General features: G+C 42.6%; 1 protein-coding gene across 8 annotated transcripts in view; it reads right to left on the reverse strand.

The window, feature by feature from the left end:
• Nucleotides 1–22,445, reverse strand: part of daam2 (dishevelled associated activator of morphogenesis 2) — a 98,749-nt gene that overhangs the window by 28,998 nt on the left and 47,306 nt on the right. For all 8 annotated transcript variants that reach the window (XM_056392808.1, XM_056392809.1, XM_056392806.1 and 5 more), the window contains exons 3-5: nucleotides 20,380–20,469; nucleotides 10,479–10,553; nucleotides 6,758–6,852 (exon numbers count right to left, since the gene is read on the reverse strand). In XM_056392808.1, the coding sequence (XP_056248783.1) occupies nucleotides 6,758–6,852; nucleotides 10,479–10,553; nucleotides 20,380–20,469 (260 nt within the window). The remainder of the gene's footprint in view (nucleotides 1–6,757; nucleotides 6,853–10,478; nucleotides 10,554–20,379; nucleotides 20,470–22,445) is intronic.

Here is a 22,445-nt window from a genome sequence, read left to right on the forward strand (position 1 = left end):
TATCATTAAATCCACAGGGAACAGTTTATGAGTGTGTATGTGGCTGACGTGGTCTCAAATGGGCCACGTTGATGAAACCAGCAGCACACATTCAGAGACGTTCATCAAACACCTGAAGAGTGAAGAGTACTCCACTGATTTAGCTTTGCACTCATAACATTGTCGGGATCAAGAAGGGATCAAAACTGAAGCAGCGGAACTTAGATATAATCTTTTTGTTCTTTTTTTGTCCCTCATCAAAACCTGGCATCTACACTACCCACAATGCAACTCGACTGCTGACAGTTCAGTTGGAGATTTGGGTGTGTTATAATAGTAGTGGCTAATGTAGCCTTGAGCTGCCGCCCTCAAACAGAGATGAGGAGCAGGCTACAGCGGTCTGGTAAGCTCATTTTTTTCTGACTAAACGCCCCCAGATATGATTCATTACATTTACATTTATTCTTTTGTCGGATGTTTTTTATCCAAAGCGACTTACAAGCGAAGGACGACGCTAAAGCTTCAGTGCAGTAGGAGACCTTGGTGTAAGTACAAAGTACTGGATCTATTCAATAAGTGAGGTAAAGATCAGGTAAAGAAGTGCACCGAAATGTGCATAGTAAATGCTAGTTAGGCATGTTAGGGTGAGACACAAGAGATTCTTGAAGATAGAGAGGGACGCCCCTGCCCTGATAGACTTTGGTAGCTTGTCCCACCATCTGGGAAACACAGACAAGAACAGTCTGGACTATTGTGCACAGGGATGCTAATACCTCATGACATTCCTTGTCTGTATGATTGAGTTCAAGCAGATGGCACAGACCCAGAAGTCACTCTGAAGGCAAGCAATATGGACGTGAATTTGATCTGGGCGGCCATGGGTACGCCAGTGGAGGTCGATGAGTAGCGGAGTGACATGTGCTCTTGTAGGCTGATCGAAGATCACGGGCTGCCACATTCTGGACCCCCCTGTGAGGGTTTCAGTGTGTGCGAAGGGAGGCTCGCCAGAAGATCACTGCAATAGTCAAGGTGAGAGATAACCATAGCTTGTACCAAGAGCTGGGTGCCGTACTGAGTCAGGTAAGGCCTGATTTTTCTGAAAAATGTACACATGGTCAGAGAAGGAGAGCTGGTCATCGAACATGAAACCCAGGGATCTCTAGACCTTGGCTGGGGTGAGTGATGAAGAGGTGATTTTGATGTAGATATCATGATGGAGAGACTGATTGGCTGGGATGATGAAAAGTTCAGTCTTAGAGAGGTTAGATTCAGTTTCAGACTTGTAGTCTTCCGCCCCAAACAACCCTGACTCCAGTGACATCACTTGAGGCAACTTAGCAGACCACAAAAGGTTTATAAAGCGTTTTAACATCCCATCCCGTCAGCTAAACAGACACTGATATGTAAAATTGGTGGAGTTTCCATTCAACACATATAGGTTGAGAAACAACCAAGCTAGACAACCTTATTTTACCTCCATGTAACTCTGTGCTCTAAGCAGGACCAAAGAGGATGTGTGTAATTACATGAAAAGCCAAACCTAACAGGGATTAAAGTAAAGGCAGAGTATAGCCCCTGTGCTTCACTCTACCTTTTTCCCACTCTCCATCTGTTTATTGCCATGCCAACACAAACCTCCCTCACCGGCAGGATCAGTCTCTTTAAACCTGCCTGTATCTACCCACCTGCCCCTCTTTTCTCTCCATTTCCCCCTGAACTGCTAAGTAGCAAAGGGTGAGAAATCTGCACTCTGAGAGAAGCAAAAACATTGCTCCATCCAAGACTCTTTAAAGGTGTGATACTCCGCTCCCCCACTAATGTATCTGGTAATATGTGAAAACAGATATAAAGTTCACTCTCTGTTAAGCCGAATCTTTGAGAGATCCGGCGGCAAAATGTTTTGAAGGATAATATTTGCATGTGGTGGTAGCGAATCGTCCAAAGGGTTATTGACACAGGAGCAAGGGGAACGGCTGCAGTCGACTCAAGTCAATATTCTTGCTGGATGAGGCTTGCAGAAACAATGTCCATGAGAGCTGTCCTGGGAAGCACTGCAATGCTCCACTGACATGAGCCCGGGACAGTGGTGCATTCTGGGCCAGCACAGCCTCAGTGACCTGCAGGAAAGCTTCATTTCCTGTCCCGCTGAAGTTATTTTATCGCGGAAATGACAGCGATTGAGGGCTGTGACGTCACGGCCTGCTCATCTACACGGGCATAAACATCAGTGCAGATGTGCAAATGACCCAGGAGGTCAGCGGTGCTCTTGTAAGTACCCTTAATGGCGTAGTTAAAATTAGTTCCTACAACAGTGTAAATACTTCAATATTTGGAAGCTAAACTGAAATGTGCACCAGACTGTGTAGATTTGATTTGATTACACAGCTGCCTTTAGCAGTTAATGTTTGCATATTACACTCAGATGCCCACTTGATTTACGACTCAGCTTTATGTGAGTAAACATACACTCCCGATGTGATGCTTCAAGCTCCATTTGACAGCTGATAAACAAGGCAATAACTGCTGGCAGAGAGAATGAGATAAGCTGTAAATCCAAGCCAAAGAAAAATGTCTCCTTTTTATGGCGGTTTATAATTAATCACATTGATATTTGAAATAAGACATCTGGGCCATTAAATTAGTTTAACGATTGTAACTATTTCTGGTAAATGGTAAAAAATAAAAACAGCATCGCTCACAGCAAGAATAAATATGTGACATTTGATACAGTCCAGTTGTTCTGAAATGAAGAGTTGTGATTTAATTTGTGTCTTACCAACCTTGTTGTCAAAATGTATATATCCTACTTACCTGTAATTGTAAATATGACAATTTATTTCCCATATTCATGCCCGGAAGAATCTTGTCATACGATTTCAGACACCCCTAAAGTGGACCATACCATCTCACCCTGGAGAAAAAGTTGCCCCCCACTGATTGTTGTTGTATAATTTGCACTCTGTCTCAAAGCGCAAGTCTTAGTGGATTAGTTGACAGTCGTTGTATGAGCAGATCTGTGAAATGTTGTTTTGTCTATGTTCCACTGCAGCTGCACTGGAAATGTCATAATACATCATTTTATTTTACCATTAAATAAAATTATCTTAATTTTCCTGAGTTGTCTGTAATTCCTGCTTTTTTTGCCTGCGGAATACTGAGTTAAAAAACAACTGTAGAGCCATTGACCAGTCAGTTAGCTAGTGAGGAGAAATCTGCCTTAAAGATCCATATTGACACTTTTCCAGTTTTTTATTTGAAGTGTTGATATATTTGTGGTTTTAAGAAGTGTAGTTTTTAATCTCCTCTTTCAGGTTCTCCCTGGAGCTTTAGCAACAACAGTTAGGTGAGCCAATCTGATTGGCGCACTGTTTTCTAAGTGATGGAAGAAAAATAGGCTATAGTTGATTTCACGTAAACACTCCAGGTGGGCCATGCTGGTGGCATAGCTGAGGATGGTAATTGTTTTGTTGTGACATCACAAAGTTACAGTAGTCCTAATGGCTGGTTTTAAGGCTCAGTCTCTGAACACAGGCTGTGTGCATTTCTCTGTGGACTGAGGCTTTGATACTTTCACAGTATAAATATAGAACCTAGACCTGCTTTATAATCAAACAACACATGGACATCTACCTTTAGACTACATAGGACCTTTAAGGCATCACAAACTAAAGGCAGGGTGCCTCTACAGTTTGACTTACTTCACACTTAACAGAAAATTGCATATTGAAGGGTTATAATGAGGTTGGGATGAAATGAAATGCGCACTTTAAATAACTGTGTCTGTGCTCATATCACACTCCATATACAGTAAGATGCAAGAGAACACATGACCAGAACATGTCACCTTGTCATTTCAATAGCTTATAATCAGCCTGTGGGTGAAAGTGACAACAGTGGGTGGCTTGTTGACAATGTGCTGCCTTTGTGTGCTCCGCCTGGCACCCTGCGTGCCCACAATGTGTTTGGGTCCTGTGGCCCTGCAGAGCAGGCTGAGGGCACAAGGGCACCTCTTCACAACCAGACCCAGCTGCCCCTCTGAAATGCCAGGAGGAGGGAGGGAGGGAAGGAGGGAGGCCGGCCGTTTCAGGCAGTCATCCAAAGGCAGACATCATTCAAAGCTCAATACGCACAGACAGCATGTCTGACAGAATGTGCCCATAAAAACAGTATAGATACAGACAAAAGCGACACAGCAGTGACACATAAAGGGGATGCTTGGGTGCGGTGCTTAGATGCAGAGATCCCACACATTTAAGCACAAAGCCGTCTTTTTGCCTTCGCCTCTCATTTGTCACAGAGGTGTGACTTGGCAGGGCATTAAGACACTGCCCAGACTTTCCCTGAACACCCATATTCTGTGGGACACACCTGCTCCCCACATCACGGCTACAGTACTGAAAAACATCTGTGTGCTAAAGAGCGATAACTCACTCTGAACAGTATGGGTGCAAGTGCATTACTGAATAGTGTTGATTGAGTCATTACAGACACCTCTGATGAGGTAAATTAAGCACTCCTGAATATAAAACAAGCACAGTCAGAGTGGAAACTGTAAACTATCAACACAGCACGAAAAAGATGCACAAACATTCAAGTATCTGAAACTGTACTAGTACTACTTGGTTATTGTCCATTTCCACAGACTGTCAAAATTCAACAGTTTTTTGATCATGTATAATATTTACTGTCGCTACTGAGCAAGGTAGATCCACAGCTCCGCCTCATTAAATCACACACTCAGACTGCTACCATACCATTTAATTATTCAGTCCAGCCTCGTACGGATGTTTCAGCACTCCTTGCTTTCACCGGGGTTACTATCAGAAGAACTGCAGTGTGTTGATATGCCTCTACTGGAAACCTCTTATTGTGACAGTAAACTGTCTTTTGTTCCCTGCTTTACTGCAGCAGCAGGCTATGAATGTATAAAATAGTCCGTTTTTTTTACAGGCCCCATCTGGACTGGGTGAGAGAGGAATCTGAGCAGGTTTAGGTGATAAATCAGATTTAATATTTAATGAGAGTATCCCCAGTTTTCTCCCTCATTTAAATAAAGGTCCCTGGAACAAATGGGCAGATTTTACATTACTGAGGGAAGGGTCTTTTTTTTTTAATAAATATAAATCATTAGTTTCTTCAGAACATTTGGTGAACTTTGTCATCAACATCACAACTTATTCAAGGTTAAACTTGGGTCACCCCCTGGTCTAAGGTGTACCACGTGACTGCAGGAACATGTCATATCCCCTCACTGTTCCCCACACATTTGTAGCTTCCTGGAGAACATGATCCTTAAAGCATTTAGTTACAAATTTATGGAAACTTTCAAAATCACATGGCTGGTAAGTCGGCAGGTGAATCATTTAGCCATCAATTTAAGATCCAAACAACACCATCAGCTCAAAGGTAAATCTGAGCTGTTCCGTATTTTGTTCATCACTTAATGTAGCAAAGAACATTACACACATTACATAACTTGCATAATTCTATACATTTTTCTATGAAGAAGACTTTTGAACCAAAAGGGACGATCAGAATGAATTAAAACAACATCCCAATATCAACAATAACAGCAACATGCCACATTATGATTTTATAGATGCACATTTTAAGTGAGTGTTTAAGGTCTCAACATTGTAACTGCACTGTGTTTTCTTTTTTTTCTTTTCTTTTGATGGATCTTGTGATGTGGCCTCATACATTGTCTTAAAATATTAAATATATCCACACCCAATTATTGTAGGTTTTCTGACACGTGCATTCATCTGTTTTTCAATCTTGTATTTTAAATATATCTATTTATCTATTTTACAATCTCTGTTTTTATACTGTTTTTTATTTGCATTTTATTTTTTTTTTCATTTCTGTTAAACACATTGAACAACCTTTGTGTATGATAATGTTCTTTACAAAAAAATCCTCACCTTCCCTTTTGCTAATGATATGGACCTGCATAAATAATTTGGCCATTTGTGACCCAGATGAAGACATACAGTAACATCAGTAACAGGCTATGAATACCTTCAACAACTTCAAATATCAACTACTTGTATAATTAGCTCATGAAATGTTTTACTATGAATACATGAGAATGTAAATTCAAGAACGTTGAAGGGCCAGAAGCAGCAACTTCTCTAATGACTTCCTACCTCGTGTCTAGACCATAAGCAGCTTCTCACCAACCTTCTTTCCAGTTACAGCTCTGGATACTCATACATTCACAGATACAAACACAACTATGCCTACACATGTGTCCTAAAACACACACACACACAACCCAGACATGACCCAGACACTGAGGCTGTCCTGGGTTTTTGTCACTCAGCACATTAGGTCTGTCGCTTCACAGCCTCCCTTAGGAAATCTCAACACCCCCACTTTGGTCCAGACCACTGCATCACACAACTGGCACAGGCTGATGGACAGCTCCAAAGGAGCTGCTGACGGGGAATGGGAGGCAGTTTGTAATAGTGGGCTGTCCAATGTCCTTGAATGTTTCTTTGTGGTGATGAGTGAGGCCTAACAGCTGCTGATGACCATGTCAGGGGGAGAGGAACTTGGTGTAGATCTAAAAATATCATTAATTGGTGCTATTATAAGTAGACAAAAGACAGACCAAGAAAGTCCATCTTTCCTGTAGCATGTTACATTATTAACTAAATTTAATGTGTGGCATTACTTCAACAAGTCAAATAGTAGGAGTGCACGATGCAGAACTCTGTACAGTCTGCAGCAGAGGAAAAGGTCAGAGGGCAGGTAAACAAGGACATTCACTCACCTCATGGGCTGAGTCCGAAGTGCTGTCTTCAGATCTTCCACCACCTTGTTCCTCATTTCCATTTCCTCCTCATCAAAGGCAAACAGGGTCTGCATCTGGAGAAATTGTGAGAAGTAAAGATGTAATTTAGTGGAAAAACAACTGATTGATATTCCTCAATTATGGCTTTATATCAGGTGCCACTGGACACACAAGCTACTGGCACGAATTCTGCATTTTTTCACTTTTAATTAAGAGCTTTTCATTGTTTCTACTGGGTCAACACAAGGATGTTCATCTTGGCAGCAGCAAGACAGCAGCAGCACATACTTCCTCATCTTTACAAGTAAATGTTTCAATTAGCACATACAGTATAATCAGAGGCTCATTAGTGAGCTAATGTTTCAGGCACCACAAATCAAACAGGTCATCTGGTCATCATCCCCGTTTCATTTTCCTTTTGTGTGAAGCTACAGCCTACAACACGCCGAAATAAGTCATGCAGACAATTAGCTCCAATCAAGCTTTCAACAAATAAGGTAAATCATAAAAAACACTTAGGGCAGTGTTAGTGTTAATGCATTTCTACATCACTTACAGGCTTCCATCAGCAACATCAAAGAGCTTCTGTGTTCCCATTAGTCAGGGCCACAGGGCTTCTGTTTAGCCTCTCCAGGCGTTTTTCCATGGCAGCATAGTGCCAAGTGCTAAGGTTCAAACAATGAGTGTTTCAGCAGTGGAGTAAGCCAGTCACAGTGGCTGCCCATTAATTTGTTTGAAAAATATATTTGCTTAAACGTTACCCTGTTTTCCAGCCCTTCAACCTTTAAAAAAAAGACATGCAGGTCAAAGCTGGGTGTAAATATTCCTCAGTAAGAACAAACAGCACCCACATAGCGAACTAAAGCCACCCCATGTTTGAGTACCTAACAACAGCTCTGGTCTGTCCAGTGTGTGAGAGTGTTTAATCTAGAAACAGCGCAGTCAAAACATCCATCGTGTCCAGATGGTTCAGGGAACCCTGTGCCAAGAAGTAAAGGCGCTGGCTCCAGTTTCTCTCAACGAATATGTTCATAGTCAATGGGAAGTTGGACACAACAAGTGTTGGGGAGGGTGAATGATTTGGTCGTGCTGCGAGCCAGTTCACCGTGTCAGAGAGTCTAGCCAAATGGCTCCTTCCTACATCTGCTATTTGTAAGCTCATTCTAACCTGTGGCCAACACGCACATAAGGATACTATTATAGCCGATTGGTAAACCGGCAGAAGGTACTTCCCTAAATCGTTATTATGGGAAGTGCCCCCCAGAGCCAGAGCTGTGCCTGCAAGCTAGTCGTCAGTGCGTCGTTAACAGAGTGAGTGATGAGTGCAGTTCATCAAAACCTTAATTTGGACCATGTGCGTCACTGATGCGTCAAAAAGGAAAAAAAAAAAAAAAGGCATTTGTTCAAAATAAATGAAGGCAAAACAACATTATTTTCATTAAAGTGGTCATGCAGAGTCAGTCAGAGGCACAAGCTAATAAAATACTAGCTGAAACCTAGCTATCATCCTGATGTTCCCGGGTGGCTAGAAACTAACAACTGACATTGTGTTGTATGATGTGATTGGAAGTGGAATCAACAGTCCTGTTGTTACATGTTCATATATTCACTAGCCTTCCATTATAAAGTGTGTAAAATCACCACAATGATACTTTTCAAAGTATTAATATAGAACCAAGACCTGCTGCATAATCAAAAAAAAAAAGACATGGAAATCTAACTTGATACAATTTGTGACCCTTTGCCACTGTGTTGGATCTCCTTTTCCTGTGCATCTACAGACCGCCCTATCCAGGTGGGAGCGCTGAGGCTCGGCCCACTAGCTGGGGACACAGCAGGGCTACAGTAACTCTTGTCCGAGTCACGAGGATGTTTGAGTTATCACGAACAACCTCGGGGCTCTGACAAGGTTTTATGAATGAACGTCAAGATGCTGGTTGTGCAGTAATCTCTCTGGGCGGCAAAGCAAAAATGAGCTCATCCAGCTACTCCGCTACTGTGGAAGGGGCTGTCCCTGGTGAGCTCGCCTGTGAGCCAAGACATGAAGTCATGGACAAGCAGAGCACCTCCGAATTTCAAAATGCTCTCTTGTCAAGATGCTGTCTGGAGCACTGTGCCGGAGAAAATGGAAAACTGCTAAGGAGGGGGGGTGAAAAAAAATGACTCAGGAAGGGGAGGAAATTTGTTGGAGTTATGGTGAATAAGGGAGACCCTGCTAAAGTGGGTCTCGAACAAGAGACCACTTGTGCAAAAAGGGGAATAGAGACTGAAAAAAATATCTTTCTCAAGAAGTTATTCATCTATTATAGAGTCATAAAATCTGAATCTCCTTTAAGCAAGCAAAACCAATTCTGCCAATGATGTAATATCATTTCAGTTGCTTCCAATGTGAATCAATTTGTTTTACCTTTTTTCTTCAAAGAAGTTGAGTGCAATTATTCACACTGACACTTTCTAGACCACTGGAAAGAGTGGAAATATCTCACACTGGCACAATTTTACACTTTTGAAAACTATATACAAATGATTTGCAAAGACTCAAAAGTGTGTTTTGCAGCAGATATAGTAAAAAAAAAAAAAAAAGACCCTGACTGTGTGTCTGACATCTAATAACACAGAGGCACCGCTTCAGCCCCGGTGGATTTAAAATTCTTGTCAACTCACAAATCAGCACTTTCCCTTAAAATACTGTGTATGTCTATGTGTCTGCATGTGTGTCTGTCTGTGTGTGTGTGTGTGTAGGTGCTGTCTGCCCTTTAAGAAAATGTCAGAAAAAATCGTTTCTCCAGACTTCAACGCTAAGCTCAGGTGCCACCACAGCGTTCAGAAGTAGCTCATTCACGAGGCGGTAAACAAAAACAGCTGTGAAAATAGCAGCCTTCCACATGGATTGTTAACACAGACGTGTTTGCCAGAAAAGCAAACAAAATGGCAATAAACAGATATTAAATGTCATTATGTTTTGGCTTTATGTTTAAGGTGGCCTGTTTAAGTTATGGTTGAAGAGTTTATCTGATCGATGGCCTGGAAAGTCTGTATTAAGCGCCGGTTTGCTCTGTTACTGATATGAGGGGTTCTTGCTAGAATTGCAACGCTGTCTCCACCAATAATAAGTCGCTAAATTTCATGCTCACATGTCATCCTCTAAGAGCAGTTCACGTTTTATGATCTCCAAACATTTGGGAGCCAACCTGTCAACCACATAAGGACTCAGGTTGAGAGGTCACAGTCAGTGGCCAAATGTTCAACCAAATAATACAATTTACATAATGGCAGTAACTATATAAAAATGATACTGAGATCGTGGTAGAAAACAGTTGTGTAACATGTATCATGTTGTTTTTTATTGGCAGCCATTCAGGCTAGAAATAATGAATATTGCCATCTTGGCTTTGCTCCGCATCTTTGACAGTCATTCCCACTGACTGAGCTGCTGAGCGGCTAAATAGCCTGTTTGTCATCACAGTGTGTGTGAACGCTGGGGTCGCAGCAAAGGAATGTGGTCGTGCACATATAACAAGCAGTCAGCAGGGAGATGATAAAAAGCGAGCCAAGAGAGAAATCTGAGGGAGAATGACTGAGCAGTGACCTCTGACGAGTGGCAGTCAGGGAGCCTGGAGTAAGTCTAATGTACTGTCAGAGGAGAGTGAGGCTGGCGAGGAATATTCAGTGATCTGGGGACACTCAGAGTGTGACTTACAGCGGCCATGGAGTTGATCCGGTCAATGTAGTAGTCGGGCCAGCTGGTAGCCAGCTTGTTGGGGTCCTCTTGTTCCTGTGCAGAGACACAAAGACAGACTGAATCAAACACAGTAGCATTGCAACACATCTTCTGTTACCATTTTTTGTTTTAACCAGTCAGTATCAAATAGCATATCCTTTCTGCGGACAGCACTTTCAGTTCACATTTGGTTGCGGTTGCTAAGAGCAGTTAATGTCACTGTTAACTGAGCAGAGAAATATGTTGATATAAAGGTTCCATATTTTATACTTTTCAGGTGTTTTATTTGAAGTTTTGAGAGGAACCATCCAACCAAAAACCATCTCAGTGTAGTTTTACATCTCCTCTCTCAGGTTTCTCTAGTAACAACAGGTCAATGAGCGAATCAGAAGAGAGGAGGCTCTGAGTCTCTCTTCTGAGAGTGATCCACTAAAAATATAACAGATTTCAGGTAAACACTCAGAGAAACCTGCAAGGTCAGATGGTGGGTCCAGATAACCAGCTATGTACTGTAGTTGACATCCCATTTCGCCCACTAATCTCTGATTTGTCAATAGTTTTTTCTGACTGGGAGAAGCAGCCATCGATGAGCACAACGCCAGACCTATTTGAATGCTATTTGACATGGATAGCGATTCAGAGGTCTGGAACCAGTCCTTTCCTCAGAGGATGATGCCCTGACCTTTCCTGGAGAACCTACTTGGGACTTTAGTCCATGACAAGATATCTTTAAAAAAAAAAAAAAAAACGACTGTGGGATTTACATGGAATCTGCTGTTAATATTTATGCCTCTGGTAACCCCGTGGCCTTTCCACTGAAGGCAACATCAGGCCAAAACTTCTTTTGCACCAGAAACATCTAAATGTAATGGGGCCAACTCCTGACATTTATGGTCTCCAGGTGACCATGCCTTTCCACTTCCAACACTGTCTGTTTTTCATGTTGTTCATTATATCCAACTTGTGCTCCTGGATTGTAATGAACACTTCAGCCTCTACGGGTTGCTGTGGCTCTTTTTACTTGTGTTGTTTCAAAAGCAATTCTGCACAGGAGATACATTTATTTTACTTTATTTTCATACCATTTCACTTTCCTAACTTCATCCTTCCGCTTTCCACCTTCGCTCCACACCTCAACGTCAAAATGAAGACTAAATGGATCAGGCAGTCCAGTCCATAATAACTGGGTCACAGCATCTCAGACTGTTCACTTGTCTTAGCTTTTATTACTTGGAGAAAGAGGGAAAAAGAAGAACTGCCTTGAGGAACAAAGTGCACTCCACAACAGTTTGCAAACAGCTCTGCCTGAGATCAATTTGTCCTGACCAATCCGAGGAAGCGTGATGCCACGAGCAACCAAGGCACAGGGGAATAAAGAGACCATGTCCCCCGTTCACATCTGGTCTTCTTTAGCTTAGAGCAGTGGTGGAGCGTTCTTGTTGTTCTTGTTACTGTGTGCATGTCAGCGAGAGGTGGAAAGTTACAGTATGCCATGATAGTTTTGTAAGGTAAGAGAGTCATTCTTTGCCAATGCTTTCAGTGTATCCTGAATCTCAACATATGATGGTATGTTTTATCCATCATCACAGACACTAGAGACATTCAGCATGTTCAGATCCTCTTCCTACATAAAGCTGTAGGAGCAGATAGCTTGAGTTAGCTGGATCCATCAACGGAAATGACCATGATAACAGTAACAATACGGCAATGGCAGAACATCTGCTCAGAATGATAATGATACTATAAAAGTTATTATATATAATGCTCCACCAACAGATTATTTATCAAACTACTGTATGTTGCAGAAGTGTTTACATCAGGACAAATGAAGCTCTCTGATAGCTTACATATCTCTCTTCAAGTACTTCATCAACTTCATTTACTATGAGGGGATCCATGCTGCACCAAGAGCTCATGAAATCACTGCCTGTTCCTTCTTATTATGGAAAATCAATATTTTATGCAGCCCAGTCCCTTTATTTCTAAAGCTCTGCTTCAATATTTACGTGGTGGCATGACACAGAAAAAAGCAAATGACCTTTTTCTGTTAATTAAGCCGGCCTGAACCAGCCTGAATTGATTGTCCCCAGACATAAAATCCTCTCATTATCTCCAGCAACCCAATGAACTTCACACATAAAAAGTGAGCTCCAGAAAGAGCAAATCCACTGGTTTCAGAATGGTATACGCTCAAGAAGCTTCACTACAGACTGCTGGCTCGGTCAGTGTGGATTTCAGTCCTCGTAATGACCATTGTTTCTGATCTGCAGCACCCCGTGCCAGAATTTCGGCTCAAGCTAAATGGCTAAACTAAAACAAAAACAATAGACCTCACTGTACTACTCAGCTTGTGTTTTCCACTATACTGCTGACACACTCAGGACGCAATGCCAGACAGATCCTGACGCTGAGATTAACAACTTAACTGCCTCTCTCTGGCCCTTCAGCAAAATTACAGCCGCCGACACACCCTCGAAAACATGTCGAGTCCAATGCAACATTTACCCTGGCAGTTTCATGAGCTGAAGTAAAGTACTGTAATTATCGTCTTGTTTTGAGACAAATGAAAAAAAATGATTGCAACATGAGGTTTGTTTTGGGGGTCCTAGTCATATCAGTCCACACACTTCCTGAATATTTGCTTTTTAGATGGAATTTTCAAGAGCTGACGTGATGGTAAATTTGTTCTCGTGCGCTTGATCAAACCTTTCTGGGAGTTAATCACAGTTGATGACTGGTATTAAAATGTCCCGATAAGATTCAATAGAGTGGAGCCTGTTGTAAATGAAAAGTGCAAACAGTGGACTTTGGATGTGAATGGAGAGCTTGTGCTTGTCTGCATCTGCGCACATTTGAATGAAAGAGCTGAAGGTACCGAGAGCTCTTCGACTTAAAGGTCCTCTGGGTGAAAACATTCCAGTCGCGTGCTCCACTGCGACAGTTTAAGGTCAAGCCCATCATTCTATTACAGCAATTACACACTTACACCACACTGTACATTCCTCATGTCTGGTGACATTAAATATGATTTACAGTCTGGGTTGCAGCAAAGCAGGACAGGAATCCCCAATAGTGTATCAGCTATATCTCTTTAAGGTGCTCCTCTTGTTACGAACATCTGTTGAGGGGTATATTGTTTCTGTGAAGGTCCAAATACCTGACTAAAGCCAGAGTTCAGGAATATTTCTCTGTGTACTTGGCAGGCTAGTGCGTTTGCAGGGGCACCTGTTGGAGGATTGGATGAAATTACATATTTCGGCTCCCCCGCTGTCAAGTAACAAGCCTGTGTCAAAGATTTCAAACCTCCTGAAAAGTTTCACTGACAATGATAATTGAGCTCACAGGCTCTAAGAGTCCGACACACATGCAGAGTACATTTTCAAGTCACGCTTTTAAGGGGCAACAGGGGGTAAAGCCTCACTGTTCCATTGGCCACAGTTAAACATTAAGCACTTTGAAGTGTCATGGGACGTTACTACTGTTTGTTTGACTGTAAAACTTTCTCTCAATTACATTTTATTTCTGAGGAGGGTAAAAAGCAATAATGCTATGCCACAAGCTGCTGTGCTGATTCCAGGTCCCTGCTCACATCCACACCAGCTTAACCCAAACCCTCCTTCAAGTGCAGTTCAACTGCTCTGCGTCTGAATCTATACATTGGCTATTAGTACCATGTTTCCACAAGGTCTCCAGTTTCTCTGGCAATTGGAGTTTCTCGTCAGGCTTCAAACACTCCAATGTTCCCATGTGCTCAAGGAGGCCCGGGGGGACCCTGGCTGTGATGTGGGGACTCTCAGAAGCCGTCCAACACATGACAGCACTGGCAGCAGCACAATACTGGATGAAATACCCTATATTCAAAGACCACTTTGTGAACAAAGGAGAGAACTGCAAATGACTGTATATTCCCAGTTAGAGGAATTTGTATTTGGCAAGAAATAACATTATGCAGAAGAAGAACTGCATATAGTGCCGCCAGTGCTTAAAGGGGCTGTTTCTAAGTTTTCTCTGCCGCCAAATGCGGTTTCTTGCTGGGAGTGGGTGTTGGTGATTGCCACTTGACAGCCATCGTTTATAATACAAGAGGTTTAAACACATCCTGTGAGCAGTGCTATGTCTACAGCTGGAGGCTACAGTGAGTCACTATCGGAAAAGTGACAAGACAGGCCGTGGCTAGCTGGTTAGCGTGCTAATTTCAAAAGATGTGACAGTTAACGATGGTGCTGCTTCCCATCGCTGACAGCTGTTGGTGAGTAAAGGAATAATGTTTGTTGCTCAACTCAATGCTAAAAATGGTTTGTTTCTTTATCAAATATCACTAAAAGCAGAATATCTTTTGTTTTGAACTGTTGGTTGAACAAAACACAGCCCTAATTCTGCTAATTATTTCAGAGGTCAACTCTTATTCACAGTACTGTGCAACAGTTTTAGACACTTAAAGTAAAGTGAGTTTGCTTTCAAAAATAATGCCATGAATAGTTTTCATTTACTAGTTAACTTCATTAGAAGCGAACCTGGCAGGTGTTCCAAGCATCTTGGAGAACTTGGGAGAACAGACTGACTCAGTCACCTCGAGATCAGGATTCTGTCGGGGACCATCTGTTGCAGGATTCCTTGTTCTTCTCGTCACTGAAGATAGTTCTTTGTCACCCTGACTGTATGTTCGGGGTCATTGTTTCATTCTGCAGAATGAACTTGGGACCGATCACAAGCCTGATGCTGTTGCATGATAGATGAGAATCTGAACATCTGAAGTGATTAAAACTTTGCACAGTACTGTAAATAACTAAATGTTTAACACACAGGCTGACTGATGAACCAAAAATGACTCTCCACTGAAACGTTCGTGATTTATCTAGAAACCAATGTATAAATACTGTCATTTAAGTCAATATTTTCTCCCATATTCTCTGCTCCAGCTGTCACCACATACAGTATATTCCCGTCTGCTCAACGAGGGAGACCGTCCGACATTCCAAAGAGCCAGTCTCTCTGCGGGGAATATTTATCTATGGAAGCCGGGATATAAAGTCTCACCTAGAGAGACAGGAAATGGACAGGATATTGAATTCTGGAAGATTATGTAATGCTCGCCATGTCTTGCAGGTAGCTAACATTACACACGTTTTAGCACATGCTCGAGCAGAAATCCGTCGCCGGGGGTCACATTAGTTTAAGTGATGGGGATAAAGCACATGTGGCTAATAACTGAAGACATATGCTTCTGCCACTTTAGGAGAGGGCAATGGGGGGGGGGGGGGGGGGGGGGGGGGGGTTCACATAGTACTTGTGTTAAGACATGCCAATCCACAGGCAGCATCTGAGATGAAAATAACGTGTGGTTGAATGATCTCGAGCAGTGAAACGGAAAATCCTCTTTTTAGGGAAATTTTTGGATCAAGGCTATTTTTGTTTGTGTTTTGACACCAATAAAGGGCCATATTGTGTGATCATGGGCTGAAAACACTGTGTGTGTATTTATGTGTGTGTGTGTGTGTGTGTGTGTGTGTGTGTGTGGTCAGTGGAGCGCTACTAATGTGAGTCAGGAGACCCTGTTTGGCTCCCAGCACTGAACGATTATCAGGAGTTATTAGATGTTACATCGAGTTCTTTACCTGGGGGCTGCAAGAGTCATCTTTGCAAAAACATGTACACACGTACACACACACACACACACACACACACACACATCCACCCTCACAGGACGGCAATACACTCATATATGAAGATTTGCCATCTCTGTTTCACGTCTACGCTGCACACGTATACAACTGTCATTTCATTCTCACGCTCGCCAAGAATGAAGTCCTCTGTCTGTCTTCCTCTCCCTCACACACACACACACACACACACACACACACACACACACACAGACAGACAAACACACACACACAGCAAATACCCTTGGCTGTGGCTGACTGGGTGGCAGAGATCAGAAGTGCAGATACGGTTGGTTTATGTATAGTCTGAATACCTCGACAAGATTTTCTAGTTAGTCATGGTACAGAGACCAGAGTTAGACTAATTCTCTTACATCACCGCTGACTGTTTTTTTTTTTTCTCTTTCTGTGAGGATTGTTTGTTCGAGTGTTCTCCAAGCTCCCTCAACTGCACAAACTTATCTCAGACTTATAAATACTACCTGTTCATGAGGAGAGGCACGAGTGTGAGATTTGATCATTAGCACGCCCCTGCCAATACCCATACCCCTAAAAGTGCCGTATACATAAAGCTGCCTGTTCTGCCTCACACTCACAAAAATGTCACACATTGGTTCTCAAAGTTCTTCACATCAAGGACCCACAATCTGACACAATTGAGACCACAGACCCCCAATCTGAGAAGATTTTAGCTTTTAGATGTTCTATTACACAAAATGTTTAAACCCATGACCAAAACAGCCATACGCTCTGTCATTGTGTTACTTATGGATGGAATTATAGTGAAAATAAGTTATTACCCTTTCTGCTAGGAACCCACTCAAGGACCCTTTTGAGAACCACTTGTTTAGGCTGCATCATATGATGTCAGATCAGGGGTCAACCCGTTACCGGCCCGGTCGATTATTGGATCCAATATTAAGCATTTTACAATTATCGAATTATATGAACTGAATCGTTATTGTTCTTTTTTTTTTTCTTTTTTTTTTTTTAAACAGATTGCAGATGATAATAACTCTGGCTCTGATGTAGCTGCCTGTCCCTGGCTGTAGTCACCACTCTGTGCTTTTGAGCAATGTCCCCTCCAGCAGCACCATCTGCCCGGCTATATGTCACGAGTAATATCCCATCGATGCCGAAAGCCACTGTGTAACACAGACGACGGAGCTGTGTGGCAAAGGTGAGACAGCAGATATTGCAGAAGTTGCAATAAACAACACATTCCTCTGTTGTGTGTTACAATACTGGACAGAGAGAGAATTCTCTACTACTTAAATGTATGAGCTGCTGTGACAAAATAACCCAATAAAAATGCTAAAATGCTAAAAGTAAATTGGAAAGCCATGATGATGATATGGTGAGTAGAGCATTAAGTTTGTTAGAGATATCTTTTAATTACATCCATTTTGGTATCATATTTAACCCCAAACTCGTTCACACTAAGACACTATAATTCTTAAATCAAAGAAATGTGTTTTCTCCATGTGAAGAAGAACAGTACGACAGGTTTGGACCACTCGTCAATTTTGTTCTCACCTAACAGAAAATTTGAGGAAGTACGAGAACATGTGCTACTTAAAAACAAATGTGTTCGTATGACTGGATCTTGCATGATGCCCACTGAATCAGATGCTTGTGTGTAATGTGAAAGGGGAGTCTTGAAGTTATAAACTCACAGAGAATTCTTTGTTAACTCAGCAGTCACCAGTTCTACAGGGTTTTTTTATCCTCTTTAATCTTATTGTTTTAGCACCGGAGACGTATTTCACGTATGATTCTGTCTGACTTCTCATCAACCTTGTTTCAAAATTAGTATATAGCTGGAGAAGAAAAATGTACAACTAGCAAGCTAAAGACCCGGATATTTATCTCAGAACTTCAGGGAGACCAAACCAGTGGTAAAAGCAGAGTGTCAGACATCATGGCCAAAAACCAACTGCAATTGGATGATAATGTTGCCCCGCTCACAGCTAACACGTTAGCCACATTAACATCGGGTTGTGTGTCTGTCTGCTTGTTTTGGAGTTCTTTTCATTTTGGGTTAGACCAACTAAACACATCTTTATGGTTCTGGTAAAAAAACAACTGTATGTGTCTTAAAATGTCAATATGTGAAACGGTTGTGGGATAATTCTTTTTTTTTAATCCCACAAGGAAACATTCATTTCTTCAGTTTATGCGAAAACGTAACAGTGACCAGATTTGTAATACGTAGTTTTCACTCGACTGCGGTAAAAAAAACTGGACTTGGCAAAGGTTAAGCGGTTTGCAGTAAATGTGCTGGGCAGTTTGCTTTACAGGTGAACAAAGTTAGTTTGTCCCCGTGTCGCGCCCTCAGCGGCTCCCTCCAAGTGTTATCTAACCACAACAACTGGAGCAGTCGCTTGGCTGGAGGAAACAAGGGGACCAGTGTTTGTCGCTGACAGGAACGGCGGAGGGAAATTCTGCTGTCCACTGGTCCCCATTCAAATCACTGTCATGCTGTAATTCTCAGGAACACAGGGCGAGTATTGTGCGGTGTATGCATGTGTATGCGTTTTTGTGTGTGTGTTATGTCTGTATTTTCCTAAATATATGGTTGCTCATGTGTGTGCCCATATTCATGCCTTCTTGCTAGCATATTCGCACACAGACATGCAGGTTATTATCCTATATTGCATGCCAGTTGTTTTTTTTTTTTTGTTTTTTTTTTTCCTCATTCTCCATTACGCCGCCTTTATCCATGAATGAGGGGTTTGTTTGGTTTTTCCTCCGGCTTTCCGCTGTGCACTGTTACCCTAGTTTTTGCTCTCCATTTCCTGGCCGAGACACATGGCTGTTTTTTTTTCACCTTAGTCTTAGAGGAAATGATTTCTGACTGGGAGAGATGAGGGAGGAACGACAAACTAATATATCCTACCTCTGAACCCGGCTTAGGTGCACACTGCAAACCATTTCGCTTCCAATATACCCAGGCCGCTGCCAAAATTTTGTTTCCGCTACCTTCTGCTACAGCACAAAGAGTCCTTATAAACATCTGTGGTTGCTTCAGTGAGATATTCAATAACTGATACTGGAGTATTATTGACCTTGTGTCTTTTATGTGGGTTCACATGTGCTAATGTGCATTCTGCCAACAATTCAATCCCCTTTGATACTATGCAATGTATTCAAGCACATTGCAAGTCCTACAGTTATCATAATGTATTAAAACAAAGATTATATCTCCCTCCTGTATTATTTTTACTCCTATTCCATTTCATTGTAAGCTGTTGTGGTGCTCCAGCTTCCATCCTCGCCTTGACATCCCTCTAAACACACCACAATTCCACTGCTCTTCTTTTTCCTAGTAACTCAATACTGGCCCGCATACAAGTACAAACTTTTACACATGCAGGTGCGCACACACGAGTATGCGCACACACACACACACACACACACACACACACATAAAGCGGTGTGTGTTTACTCCTTTTTAAAAAGGTTGTCAGAGCATATCACATCAGCGAAGCTCAGCCTGCATGCCTTGGAAAGTGGAAGGAGGGGTCTGATCCTCGTCCTGCTTCCAGCATGAAACCCTCAGCCAACAAACAAATTAGCAAAGAGACACAAGGGAGGGTTTATGACTATTTATTCAATTTGCCATTGAGCTAGAGAGGGGGTCTGAATTCCCCTTTTTCTCCAAGCACAATGTCATTTCCTGGTGGATATTTGACCACAAAGTGAGACCAGAGTTGTTGTGGAGAGACACGCTGAAGGGTACGAAGAGAACGGGAGATATTTTGGCGAGGGGAGAGGGGTGAAAGAGAGGGCTAACCAGAATGTTCTAGTGCTCCGATGGTATGTTGACAATTCTTAAGCAGCATGAGGAAATTGCTTTCTCCGACGCGGGGAGGGAGATTTGGAAATTGAGGACCTTGAAACGAGAGCTGTTTGTGTACTCTGTTGTTAACATGTGCACGAACAACATATTACAGCATGCAGAAAATATTGTGCAGTATGGCCTGATACGTATGTGCACATGTTTACATCGATGCAGAAATGAACAATCGGAGACGGGGGGGGGGGCTGACTGTGTGGCTGAGATGGTTCAAAGCGGGGTTCTGGTAAGAGGCGGCCCTTCAATAACATTCACTGCTGACAGTTCAGCTCTAAACTGTGGGTTCAGGCAGCCAGTCAAAGAGAGGGCCAGCCAGAGACCGGAGCTGATGTACGATAAAGTTCAGAGGGGAGCAACTCACCTTCTTCTTGCTGCAGTAGATTTGCCATTTCTTCTCATCGGGCAGAGCGAACATGGCCTCCCTGTTCTTATCCGTCAGGTCCAGTTCATCCTACAATGACAAGGGAGGTTGTGTTATCGAACACAGCATTCATTTTGAAACCATACGTTCAATTTGCTAATTAGAATACATTGAAAAAGAAAAACAATAACTAAGCACAACATTTTCGCAATGACTACAGATCACTGAGGGAGTCAAGTTCACACCGTGCCGTTTGATTGTCCAGCCTTCCCCCTACCTAACTGAGAACTGGTCTCCACAGGCTACAGAGCAGTGTTTTGATATTCACCCTGCTGCTCTTCTCAATTCTTCAGCTTGGTACAAGGAGCCTCCTGCAGCTTTTGAAATGCATATGAACCCAGGAAATGAGTCTCTGTGTGCCAGGGAGGAAAAAGTAAAGTCTTGGAAAAGAGAGATGGATAAATCAGAGTTGAAGAGAGAGGGACGCATTGACGGAAAAAAGAGGAAGGTGTTGAATAAAGCAGAGAAAGGAAGCTATGTGGTCCTGGAAATGGATAAGCACAAAAAATAGAGGAGAGGGCGAGATGCTATGGTGCCAGGGCTTTGTGTACAAGCTCACACTAATCTCATCATAATGGTTTTGCTACCATGACGTAAGCCAGAAGTGCTGGGGCCCCCCGGGGCCCCCCAGAGTGAAGATGGCTACCGGGTGCCAGAGGTGGGGCCCCTTAAAGCCGACCAGTAGATCCACAGGATTTGTTTTCATCCATTCAGCTGGGGGGGGGGGGGGGGCTGAGGTGGCCCGCATTCCAAGCATCCGACACTATGAAGAATGACATCATCTCTCACCCAGTCCTTTCAATGGGATAACCAGCAGCAGCTTTACACAGCGACTCCCACCCAGAGGGGGTCCACGTCACCTGCTACAATACACGCATGCGGCTGTTTTTTTGTGACTGTCAAGCAGGAAAGCTGCCGTCATGTGCCAGCTGAACGTCGACCCTCTGACTCTCTGTACTTCAATCTTTGCAGATTTCAGCTTTGGCTCTGACCACAGTCCTTTCTCCACATCCTCCAGCTTAGAAACGCAGGCCTAGGAGCTAGCTCATCTCTGGCCTGCCGCCTGGTTGCTGTCTAAACTGCTGCTGTTTGGAAGAACTGATACTGGGAGCTACTCTGCAAATCAGTGAGAATGAGACCCCTGGATTTGAACCACATGGGACTTGAGCCCGGTAGCTGATCTCTATGCTCCTTTGTGTTCTCTCCATTTCCCCCCTGCTACTCCTAAGGCCTCTCAATTTTAGGTCTTATATAGTGGGGTGTTATGTTAGAGTGCAATATACATGAGCAATGAAATGAGGATTTAGGTGTCTGCCACATGTGCATTCTACAGTTTAAGGGAGTCGGTAAGCTAACCCTGGACATTTACTTTTTTTTTTTTTAAAGAATTTAGAAATGGATAAATAATTACATATGGCTTTAAAGGTCCCATATATTATCAAGGTAGATGTCCATATGTTGTTTGATTATAAAGCAGGTCTATGCTCTATATTAATACTGTGAAAGTACCAAAGTGAAATGCACACAGACTGTATTCAGAAACTGAGCCTTAAAACCAGCCGTAAGGAATTCTGTAACTTTGTGATGTCACAACAAAGCAGTCACCGACCTCAACCATGCCTCAAGTCCACGCCTCAAGTCCACCTGGAGGCACCACCCAACCTTGCAGGATTTGGTTTAGTGTTTAGTGTTTACCTGAAAACTGCTATATTTTTATTGGATCACTCAGAAATCAGTCAGCTAATCAGAAGAGAGGCTCAAAGCCTCCTCTCTTCTGATTGGCTCGCTGACCTGTTGTTACTAGAGCTCCAGAGAGAAGCCTGAGAGAGGAGATGTAGAACTGCATTGAGACGGTTTTTGGTTCTTAAAACTACAAATATCTTCTTATGGATCAACACTTCAAATAAAACAGCAGTAAAGTGTAAAATATCTTTGGGAGGGGCAGGTTGTGCTAAGGGCTAATGCATGTTTAAAAGGGTTTTAAGGGAGTTTAAAATGTGGACTGC

The sequence above is a fragment of the Seriola aureovittata genome, chromosome 13 (assembly GCF_021018895.1).
Source record: "Seriola aureovittata isolate HTS-2021-v1 ecotype China chromosome 13, ASM2101889v1, whole genome shotgun sequence".
In the NCBI taxonomy this organism is placed as follows: domain Eukaryota; kingdom Metazoa; phylum Chordata; class Actinopteri; order Carangiformes; family Carangidae; genus Seriola; species Seriola aureovittata.